At 42.3% G+C, this 12,336-nt stretch overlaps 1 protein-coding gene across 4 annotated transcripts in view; it reads left to right on the forward strand.

Annotated features, from left to right (window-relative positions):
• ptprub (protein tyrosine phosphatase receptor type Ub) overlaps positions 1–12,336 on the forward strand; it is a 528,033-nt gene that overhangs the window by 432,682 nt on the left and 83,015 nt on the right. For all 4 annotated transcript variants that reach the window (XM_062063249.1, XM_062063250.1, XM_062063251.1 and 1 more), the window contains 2 exons: positions 9,830–9,905; positions 9,969–10,045. In XM_062063249.1, coding sequence (XP_061919233.1) covers positions 9,830–9,905; positions 9,969–10,045 — 153 coding nt within the window. The remainder of the gene's footprint in view (positions 1–9,829; positions 9,906–9,968; positions 10,046–12,336) is intronic.

Here is a 12,336-nt window from a genome sequence, read left to right on the forward strand (position 1 = left end):
TTGTGAAAATCAATCAAAGTTTATTTATATAGCCCTTAATCACAAGTGTCTCAAAGGGCTGCACAAGCCACAATGACATCCTCGGCTCAGATTCCACATTAGGGCAAGAAAAAACTCAACCCAATGGGATACAATGAGAAACCTTGGAGGGGACCGCAGATGTGGGGACCTTAGAGTTAGCTCCTTAAGATTAGTTTCCATGTCAGGTGCTCTGGCCCCGGGAATACACTTCATTGTGGCTGGTTTGCTGAGCTGTATGTTTCGGGTTATGGAGTCCCCTATGACTAAGGTGTGGTGCACGGTAGACTGGGGTGTAGGACTAGCTAAAGGGCTACATTTGTTATGCGTCTCAACTGGTTCAATGTTGCTTGTAGGCCGCTTAGGGCTGCTACAAGCTGGGCTAGTTAGCGCACGGACATACCTAGCTAACGCTAGATGTGTCCGCAACATCTAAAGTTACGACATTACTCTGCGGACATGGTACTCTAGTAGGGCCAACCTATCCATGAGAACGGTGCACAAAGAGCAGGGAGCGATACTCTCGTTATTTCTTTCACCGGGTCGAGTTCTTGCTGTCTTTAGAGAAGTGGTCGCAACGTATGGGGGCAGATTCCTTCAGACCGACGCCGCCTTCACCGCGCTGTCATCATCATGGCGCAGATGAAGGCTGCCTCGGTGCTTTCGTGCGCTCTGTTTTGTTTGTTTTTGTACATAAATTGTGTTTCCGGGTGCTCTTACACCCGTGAAGAGCTACTAAACATCAGATCCACCATCCCTATGGACTTGTTACCGGTCATCTTAGCGTCAGCTGCGGATTTGGTCCATTCTGTGCTCAAAATATGGAAACCGCATCGAAGAGGGAAGCGAGCGGGCGCACTTGTCCGTCTTCGCGGACGGGGATTACGCACGCCTCTACCAGGCATCTTCCTCTCCAACGTCCGCTCACTTGCCAACAAGATGGACGAGCTAGCGTTGCTGATGAGAAGGAACAAGGACTTCTCCTCATCTTGTGTGTTGTGCTTCAGGGAGACTTGGCTGACCGCAAGTGTCCCGGACAGCGCGCTTCAACTGGAGGGCTTTCATCTCCTCCGCGCGGACCGAGACGCGGCGCTCTCTGGCAAAAAAAGAGGCGGTGGACTATGCTTCTTTATCAACAATAGCTGGTGCACAGACGTGACAGAGATTTTTAGACACTGTTCTTCTTCTCTGGAATATTTCTTCATCCACTGTAAGCCCTTTTACTCACCACGTGAGATTGTTTCATTCATTCTCGTGGCTGTTTACATCCCGCCCGGCGCGGACGTGCGTGACGCTCAGCGCACGCTCGCAGGACAGATCTTACATGTGGAACGGTCTTTTCCTGACTCTCTTGTTATCGTGCTTGGTGACTTTAACAAGGGAAATTTGAGCCAGGAATTACCAAAGTATAGACAGTTTATTAAATGCCCGACCAGAGAGGAGAACACGCTGGATCACTGTACACTACATTGAGCAAGGCTTTTCATGCAGTCCCGCGCGCTGCTCTTGGACTATCAGATCACGTGATGGTGCACTTAATCCCTTCATACAGACAGAGACTGAAACTGGCTAAACCTGTTATGAGGAACATTAAGTGTTTCACCGCCGAGTCTGTGGACGAGTTGCGTGCTTGTTGGGAAACGACAGACTGGGAGGCAATTGGAGCGGCTACGAACAATCTGGACGAGTATACGGACACTGTGACCTCATACATACAGTTCAATGAGGCACGCATCATTCCAACGCGCACCAGGGTTTGTTATAACAACGACAAGCCCTGGTTCACGCCCAAGCTCCGACAGCTGCGCAAAAAGAAGGAGGCTGCGTGGAGAAGCGGGGACCGAAGTACATACAGAGAAGCGAAGTACCACTTCACCAGGGAAGTGGAGAAAGCTAAATGTGTGTACTCTAACCGTCTACAGGAACAGTTCCGCTCCAATGATTCTGCGGCAGTTTGGAGAGGTCTAAGGGCCCTTACGAACTAAAACCCCCCAGGCCCTGAATGACCGGACTCTCGCTCAGGGCCTCAACACACATTACTGTCGTCATAAACGGCCTTCAGCTCATCAAAGCCATGCTCCCCCCACCATCACCCTCCCCACCAATGCCAGCACATCATTAAAGGAGTTAAAGGACTCAAAGGACTCCAATGACATCACAGGACTCCAAAAACATCATAAGACTGTAAAGACCCTCTCCATTAAAGAAGAGGATGTACGCCGGCAGTTCTTGAAGCTGAATACGCGGACGGCCCCCGGGCCGGATGGTGTCTCACCCTCCACTCTCAGACACTGTGCGGACCAGCTGGCTCCTGTCTTCACTGACATTTTTAACACCTCTCTGGAGCTTTGCCGCGTGCCGTCCTGCTTTAAGACCTCTACCATTGTCCCTGTCCCCAAGAAAGCACGGATCACAGGACTAAATGACTACAGGCCGGTCGCGCTGACGTCTGTGGTCATGAAGTCCTTTGAGCGCTTGGTCCTGCCCCACCTCAAGGACATCACCGCCCCCCTCCTGGACCCACTGCAGTTCGCCTACAGAGCCAACAGGTCTGTGGATGATGCAGTGTGGCTGGGGAAGATTGTCTCGGACAGTCGAACCACAAACACTGGTACTCCTCAGGGCTGTGTACTCTCCCCCTGGCTCTTCTCCCTGTATACAAATTGCTGCACCTCCAGTCACCAATCCGTAAAACTGCTCAAGTTTGCGGATGACACCACCCTCATCGGGCTCATCTCGAATGGCGATGAGTCCGCCTACAGGAGAGAGGTGGACCGGCTGACGTCCTGGTGCAGCCTCAACAACCTGGAGCTGAACGCCCAGAAAACAGTGGAGATGATCATGGACTTCAGGAAAGTCACAGCCCCACCATCCCCCCTCACCCTGATTGACTCTCCCACCCCCGTCCCCATTGTGGACTCCTTCCGTTTCTTGGGCACCACCATCACCCAGGACCTCAAGTGGGAGCTGACCATCAGCTCCCTCATCAAGAAATCCCAGCAGAGGATGTACTTCCTGCGGCAGTTGAGGAAACTTAAGGTGCCGACCGAGATGCTGGTGCAGTTTTACTCAGCCATCATAGAGTCCATCCTGACCTCCTCCATCACAGTGTGGTTCCCCGGCGCCACAGTCCAGGATAAGAATAGACTGCAGCGCAGCGTACGTGCTGCTGAGAAGGTGATTGGCTGCAAGCTCCCATCCCTCCAGGACTTGTTCTCCTCCAGGACCAGGAGGCGTGTGGGTCGGATCACAGCTGACTCTTCTCACCCTGGACACACACTATTCTCCCCTCTCCCCTCAGGCAGGAGACTACGCTCCATCCAGACCCACACCTCCCGCCACCTGAACAGTTTTTTCCCCTCGGCCTTCAGGCAAATGAACAATAACTCCTAACAGTAGCTCTTTGAATTCCTTGAATCCCTTCTAAGTCTATCTGATAGCTCAGTCACAGCTCTTTTTATACCAAATATGTGTTATATGTGTTTTATGTCGCACGTTTGCACCAAGAAAAATTCCTAGTTTGTGAACCCGTTCTCAAACAATGGCAATAAAACTATTCTGATTCTGATTATGATTCTAAGCTTCGTTAGCTTAGCAGCTAGCTAGCTGAGAGAGGGGCGGTGAGACAGAGAGCAGGTGATTTGCAAGTTAGATAGGACTACTAAGTATGTTTGGGAAGGAATAAAGAAAGCTGTAAAACAATTAGAAGCACACATATAGAAAGATAATACTTAGCTTTTTAGCAGTCACGGCAAACAGGAAACAGAGTTTATGAGTACTTGTCCTCAATAGGTCATTTTTTGGTGAAGGGATGAGCTCACACCCTGGGTGAGAGAGAGGGGTGGGGGAGACATTCAAACATCCCCCCCATTAAACTGTCCCTCAAGGACAAAAAACAATTCACTCTAAAAAAAAAAAAAAACCTCAATCAATACACACCTTTTTTGCCAGAGAATGCGTTTTGATGGAGTGTCTCCCTATCCAAGGAAATTGATGAGGACTATCATATTACACCGCCCTAGCAGGTGTAGGCTTTTATTTCCCTGAGGAATACCTGTGTTCTGTAAAAACATTGATCAATAATTTACGGTGAGTTGTAAGGGAGGCTGGGTACGTGTGCCACTTGCTGTTGCTAAACTTAAGTTCTTGTCGCAGAAATTGAAAATATACTCCACACCAGCGGAGCCAAGCCAGGGAACTCAACACTTTTATTAGAGTAGAGACAGTAGAGAATCAGAGAGTGGCTTCTCAGGTTAGGGAAGATGATCCACTCCTGAAGTCAAAGATGACCAGTGAATCACAACACTATAATTAAGGGGGGAAACAACATTGTCCTGTGATCAAATATAGTTATCCAGGCAAGAGGATTGTGTTCTTTTGTAATGTAACATAACCCCAATCTTGTGGGACTGCTGCTTAGTTGAAAGAACTCAGTGGATCGAACAAAAGTGCACATTGGGGCAAACCTAAGGACAGTATTTTGTCTGTGTCCTTAGCTTAAACACATTATCATTACCTTAGCTTTTGTAAAGTTTTAAATATGTTTTTCTTTCATTTAAAGGGGAACTGCACCTTTTTTTTTAAATTTTAACCATAATTTGCAATTTGTATGTAAGACAAGAACCCACATTTTTCTTTTTTTGTGCGTTCTAATTTGTAAAATCTGTAAAGTACGAGGTAGCCAACAATGCAAATAATGTGAGTACACTATTCTACCCATAAAGCCCGCTAAAGACATCCAAAAACCACCAACAATACTCCATTTACATCTTCGGACCTGAATATTAACCAATTATTAGCCATATTGTTATTATAAGCACGAATGCAGACAAACTATTTTTAGCGGCGCCGTGATTACAGAGAGGTAACTAGCTTATGCTGCTATATAGACATATTGAGCCGGTGAGTTGCTGCATCACCTCTGCTTTGGTAAAAGTTCAATCTAGATTTCAAATCTTACGCCTCAATTGTATTGAAGGTTGTTGCCATGAACCATATAGTTGGTCAACTTTGACATCCATCTTATACCCGAAGATGATGAGAAAGACACAAAAACAGGCTCTTTTTCAGATGAGGATCATGATTAATTCTTTATCTAAATGTAAAGATATGAACATCCCATCAAGGCATTCTATTGAGTTAGCAGGTCTTGATTAGCACTTAGCAATAATGCATCATGATGCTTAGTGTTACCCTAAAGCGGAATCTGTTTAGCACACAGCTTCTAAATCTTGTAGCTCATCCTTCATATATTCAGGCTCAAAAATATAAGGTTCTGGATCATCAAAATACGTAAATATAAAATGTTATTTTGAATGTGCCTGTTACTACAATACATATATACTTACATAGTGTATATAAAATGTCGATAGAGGTTTTCAGAGTTTTTATTATATCGCTTTATAGGCAGAATTGAGCATCTCCCATTGGCTCCATTGTTAGCTGACCTTTGCTAGCATTTATTTACGAGTTAGAGTGCATTAAAAAAAAGAAAAACATATGTGTGCTTGTCTCACATAAGGATTGTGAATGATAGGCAAAATGCAGTTCCCCTTTAAATCTGTCAGTCATAAAAGATGATGTCATAAAAGTTAAGATAAAATCAATGTTGCAGTCAAAGTTCAATAATAAGGTTGTTTGAATCAAATTAGGATTAAATAAGAGTACATACACCTCAAAAATACAAAATGGTTCCCAAACCCTGCATGGATTACTTCACTGTTCACTCAACACAGACACTACAACGTCATCAAAGCTTACATTTAATAATTTGGGATCCAGAATGAGCTGATAGAAGAAAATTAATAATATAATAAATGTTATTTGTGGCAGCATCGGACAAATTTATGTTTAAGTTTCACTTTTGCATCTCATAGCACATACTGTAGCTGTGGTGCGTTCAAGGAGCCTTGATTAAACAGAGGAGTCACTAGGTTTTTTAAGACCAGGAAGGCTTAACCCCCAGTAGAAGCACTTATAATAATGATAGATATGTATTTTTTGTTACGTGTACAGGAGGAAGGAGACGGCACAGACAGCAGGGACGTTGTGTTAGCTCTAGGTTTATTTATATATATTCCCTAAATATATAAATAATAAATGAAGTGTGAAACTAACCCAAATATGTGTGGCGATTAGCTGTTGAGTGTTACCGGTAGTGTTGATCAAGAGGCGGAAGACCAAGAGGGGCAAGGCAGGCTTGAAGGTCCGTCAGACAGGCAGGAAGTGAAGGGCTATAGCGAGGCGTCAGAGTCCGTGTCCAGGCAGGAGGTCGAGATCCAAGAGGCAGCCTGGGAACCAGAGGAAATACGGGGAGACGAGACACACACCTCATAACGCGGTAACGGAAGAAATGCTGCTGGAACGACATGACACAGGACAACGCACAATGAACACGGAGGAGGAGAAAACAGAGAGGGAGAGCATAGAGCTCGATACTAGTTGGCTTACTGTACAACATAGGAAACTATGTTCTGGCCCGTAACGCAGGTCGGCACTGGCTTAAGAAGCCCAGGAAGCTTATCAGCGACAAGTGTGATGAGTGCTGATTGAATGCAGCTGTGCACCGGCGCAGCTTCTGCAGGAGTGGCGCGTGCAGGTGCGCTCTTGGAGGTGCGCTCAGCAGAGCGCAAAGATGAATGCGCATTGGAATGCGCCCGGGCCGTGACGTTTTTTAAATAATAAATATTATCCACTAACGATAATCCTACATGAGTCAGATAATCTCTACTTTAAACTATAAAGTAAAGTTTTTTATTGTGTGTATGTGGTGATGTAAAGTTTAGTGTGGGATGTGGGCCCTTCAGGTGTCTAATAAAATAGGGCCACAAACAACATTTGTTTAGGGCCACACAAAGCCTGTCTGTGTCTGTGTTTTTTCTTTCATCTCATTTTAATTGATCCTCCTAACCAGCCCACACCACTGATCCCTGCCAACAAGGCTGCTTAATCAATCTTCCACGTGTTTGTGGTGCTTCGCTTTCCTTCAAAATACCACTCCGCCCTCACCTTTTGTTTTTCCTCTCCCTGCTCCTCTTTTGGCTGAGTAGCGATTATAGCAGAAAATCAAATAGCTTAGAGGTCTGATGTCAAAATTCAAGAGTGGAAGTAAGAACCACAAGAGATATACTGAAGTAGAGAGGTAAAGAGATGGGGGAATTCAAAGAGAAGGCAGCACATGGAACAAGTGAGGAGGAGGGTCTAATCCCATGCAGGATTTGGATGCTTCTTGGCTCTCTTGTGGGGAGAACTGCATTGTAATCCCCTGCTCAGCATGTACACTTTGGCAGAATTTCATCAAATTCCCTTAGTAGCTCAAATCCACTAGGGGTTTACCGGTCCCCAAGTATGCATGTGTGTTTCTGGGCACTATTCAGAGGGGGTTATTTGTAGAGGGAATTTTAGCCCCCCATGGTGGACGCTTGAATGATAGACGACGAGTGATAGAACTTGCAACACATATGGCCTGTTAAAAGGTTTAGTGCCTGCTCCATTTTCAGATTCTCTTGCATTGTGAAGAATGTACATAGTAAACCTTGCATGCTTATTACTGCAACGTAGGTTTGAGCAGAGAAATATAACACGTGGCCTTAAAAAACACTCTGCATGTTTAAATGCTTTCAGCCTTTTATACAGGATCCATATTGAACATTTAGAGTGATTCCAAGCACCAAAAGGTCTGCCTGTTGTTTCTATCACTGTTTTTTTTTACAGTTTGATGGTTGCCTGTTGTAAAGAAATTAAGAAAAAACATCATTACACATTGAGATACAGTAGATAGATGGATAGACCACTGGATGTTGAAAGTTATCAAAACTGCCACATTTTGGCCTATCAGTCTTTATTTTTGCCAATCAAATTTGTCAAAAAATGTCAACTGTTTAATCAAAACTTGTGTTTTTTTGCATTTTTGGACAAAGCACGAACAACAATGTGTAACAGTATATTTACGTTTTATTGATCAAACGGAACAAGTGTCATCCTACTTTAGACCTACTTCCTGTTCCTGTCTACAATGCCAAGCCTTCTGGGTAATGTAGTATACAAACATTTACTTCCTCGATTACATGCATTTATATATTAATTTAACCATTAATTATCCAAGGTAAGACAATTGAGAACATATTGCAATGCTGACCTAGCGTAGAGGCGACATTTACATGTTAGAGATGTTGAAGTGTGATGAAAATCTCTCATTGTCTCTCATTTACAAACAAAAATTACTGCTATAGATTGCTCTCAACAGTTCACAAATGCTCGAAACGTGCAGGAGTACATGTGTTGGAACATAAATGATTAAGATGAACAAAGCGGAAAACATACACAGAGAATGTCTGCAACATGTGGACGACAGAACAGACAACGGATAACAAGGAAGTCTTTGTTTGTGTGTCTTTCTGTAATTATAATTAATCAATATTATTATTAGTTGCATTGTATTAAAACAGTACAGTATTTTGACAGTGAACATTGAATATGTATTAAGTCTGTGCGGTATTAAATGAGTAAAACATTGATACAGTATTTGTTACATTTTTGTTGAAACCATGTGTTTCTTTTAAGTAAAGGTTATAACATTGATCACAAGTTGATTCAATGTTATTGGGAAAAAAAATAAGCCCAAAAACATTGCAACTTTTGTCGCAACATTCTGAAAAAACTGCCACGAATTCAGACATTTTCGGCCGCAACAATAATAAAAAAGCTCGTGAAATCCTTGAGGGACTGACTAGAACAATATGTCAAACATATTTTGTGCAGTTCGGAACTGCAATCTTGGGGCGTGGAGCACCATAAAGGAGAAAAAGAGGTAGAAGGAAGTGAAGCGTGCTCCACTTCGTAGCCGATAAGAGGAATTGTTTTTTTCTTTTCAAAATAACGTTTTGAGTTATGTTGCTAACAAACAGACAAACTATCTCTGGTGATAAGATAACCTCATTTGCTACCGTCATCAAAGGAAAAAATAAAGCCAGCAAAGCTAACCATCATTTTGTGATGTATTTACATTATTGAAAGTTAAAATGTGAGTTAGCTTTTCTGAAAAACTGTGTTTTCCTAACGGATATAAAAATGTCCACTGTATGAGGACTCAAAATGTAAAAGTTGAGAGGCACAGTAGATGTTCCCGCACAATTCTTTGCACTTAAAATACTTGTTTGTAGTAATAAATATGATTAGAACATATTAGCATTATGCTTGTGTTCAGTTACGGTAAGTGTGTTTATCCTAAACAATTGTGGTACTTCATTTTACACACTATTTTTAAGTCTTTTTTTTTTTTGACATATATCACAATAATATCGTACCGTGGGTTTACTACTATAATATTGTACCGTAAGATATTAAAATCATTACATCATTATTTTTATTTTTTTTATATTTAAAAAAAAGTTGCTAAATTAAAAAAACAAAACATTGTCACATTGTCATGAAGGGTATTGGCTGTAGAATTTTGAGGGCAAAAATTAATGTATTCCATTTTGGAAGAAGGAAGTAACATAACAAATTGTGGACAAAGTGAAGTGCTGCGGATGCACTGTAGATGTACAATATATATAATCCAAGTTATATACAACACATCACAAGTGTAAGTGCAGGTGTAGGCTCTGTGTACTGTTCTGTTTTATTTGTATAGCATTCATGAAGCAGCAAACCTCTCCACAACATTCAGCCGTTCTTGAACTATGACTCAGTCGTGCGTCAGAAATGAAATGTGTCTTATTTCCATCAGATTGAAAAAAGGAGGTTAATGGACAGAGACTCTGCTTCTAAAATTCATAATAAGTGTTGTTTTTTTTGCCCGTGTCTGTAGAGCTTCTTTGATGGCTGGGACTGCACTACGAAGAAGAAGGACAAAACCAAGGGACGACATGACACCTTATTGGGATGTAAGTCATTGTACTATAAAGCAGGAATTCAAATACTTCAACACGCTTCCGTTCTTTGTTCAGATGATCGCCACCGAGTCAAGCTCAACCCTCTCCTGGGAGACCCTAATTCCGACTACATCAATGCCAACTACATCGACGTGAGTTTCATTCTCTTTCGTGTTTAACAGGAGCTACAAGGAGCGAATATTTGTCCTGCAAGCCAATCAGTCTGCTGGCCCACTTTAACCTGGAAGCTTTCATCCAGTGAAACGACGTTTTGAGTTGTGTTCATGTCACATGTCAACGCGTGTCGAATCCTGTACCGCCGACCCCAAGTCAGCTTTCACTTTTATTAAAACGCGGCAGAGTAACTGCATTTAATACGTGGCAGAGGAGATGAACCTCTTTTGTAATCCCTATAAATGAATGACTTGATTGATGTTATTCAATCTGTAGATGGGCGTGGTGGGGATCAGGAATCAGGGATGGGTAATGATCCTCTCCATTGTTAACCTTGAGTGTTTTTCCACACCTCACGTTTCACGGTAATGTTCACCTGTCATTAGAAGCAGCTAAATAGATTTTACATGTTGTCTTTCATACGTGTTATCATTCACAATCACACAAAAAAACATGACATGTTGGAAAATATAGTTGTATCTCTCAGCTAAAGATAGAAATGTGTGCTTGTCTCTGCTGTGGATTTGTTGAGTTATGTCAAGGCAAGTGTGGCAATCTGATTCTTTGTCTCACAAGATTTATTTTGCATGCCTCGCACTGGGACTCGATACGGTGCCTTGTGAGGAGCAAAGGGAGGCAGATCCCTCCCCACCCCCCGTACCCCCGGCAACCCTTTCTGTGAAAGGTTGAAAAAAGCAGCATCCTGTTTCTGTCAAAGTCCTTAAAAGGAATAGCATTTTTCACAATGATAAACCTATGCACGTAGGTCCCGTTTGATTTTGATTGGATTAACCTTTCATAACAAATCATATCAAGTGAAAGCTAGCCGCTGCAGGGTTTTATTAAATGTTTTCTTTCGAATCCTAGCTGCTGGCAAAATGCTTCTATGGAGTATATATGTAAGAAAGGCAGAACTTGTGTTACCATGGATGCAGTCTAGCTAGAAAGATGTAGCCTGACAAGGCCAATACAACAAAATGAATAGCGCTAATCTACTTGCCGTGATTATATTGTACAGAAAATATTTCTTTTGTCTGAGCGAGTCGGTATAGCTTTCAAAACAAAGGTGAGAAGAAGCCGCATACTTTCTCTCTTTCTGTCATTTAATGCTTGAGCCTTTGCTTGATTTAGAGGGCTTTGCTTGAGGAAGAGGTGCAGGCTTGTGCATACGTTTGACAGCCTGCTCTTCCTCCTCTAAAAAAAAGAAAGTGCAGTTCAATATGTCATGGCTTTTGCTGTGTTGCATTTCTTTGCGTCTACAGAGGCACAGCTGAAGGCTCACTTTGGCTGAACCGATATCACGCATGTTACTGCACATGCACAATTGCTGTTTTTTCATTACTATTAACTACTGAGCCTCTATCTATTTCCATGGACCTGTGAAAGCACAGCATTTCCCCATGTAACACATCAAACCTGAAAACCATTCCAAAGTCCGTAAGCACATCATTTAAATGGCTTAATGAGTGTGCACTTGCTGCTTCATGAATTTTAACTGCTGTTTTGTTTTCATCAGTCACATTAATTTTATAATTTGAGAAACACTATTAAAAATTGTATTTCCTCAAATAATTGCCTTTTACTGAAGACCACCACAATACGCTGCGCTCACGAGATGAGATGACACTCAATATTGGACACACAATAATTTACCGGTATTTTGAGGAAGACTAAATATATGACCAGACAAACAGATATTTTGATTTTCCGTCATTTCCAGACTATAAGCTGCTATTTTATGCAACGCTGCGGCTAATTTATGGATTTTTCCAGGTTGACAAGCTTTACATGCTGCAAATCAATTTAACCTTGTCACATCACATCAGACCAATAAATGGTCACAATGAACCAATGAAATTATTCACATTAAATCAAACACTCACACAAACATTCAGTCAGCCATTTAGCGCATTATGGACTCACCCTTATAATGGCAAAGACACTGCAAAATGTACACAATGCAGCCCCAAAGCCGAAGACAATCGACCCAGCCAATTAAAAAAAAAACTGGTTATGCCTATAACTGAAATCCATCACCACTAAGTACCACAAAGAATGTACTCAATGACTTCTACTGTATGCCCTGTTACAAGCAATGTCTTTTGATACATTTCTGAATGAACACAAGCATCCGTGTAAAAATTTCATGTTTCAATGTTTAGACGTAGACGTACACGGTCAGTATATGTATAAAACAAATTTTTTTACCAAAAATGATGTGGTGACGGCCTATATTTAGGTGCGCGCTAAATGAACCATCTCAAGCTCT

The sequence above is a fragment of the Entelurus aequoreus genome, linkage group LG11 (genome assembly GCF_033978785.1).
Source record: "Entelurus aequoreus isolate RoL-2023_Sb linkage group LG11, RoL_Eaeq_v1.1, whole genome shotgun sequence".
NCBI lineage: Eukaryota > Metazoa > Chordata > Actinopteri > Syngnathiformes > Syngnathidae > Entelurus > Entelurus aequoreus.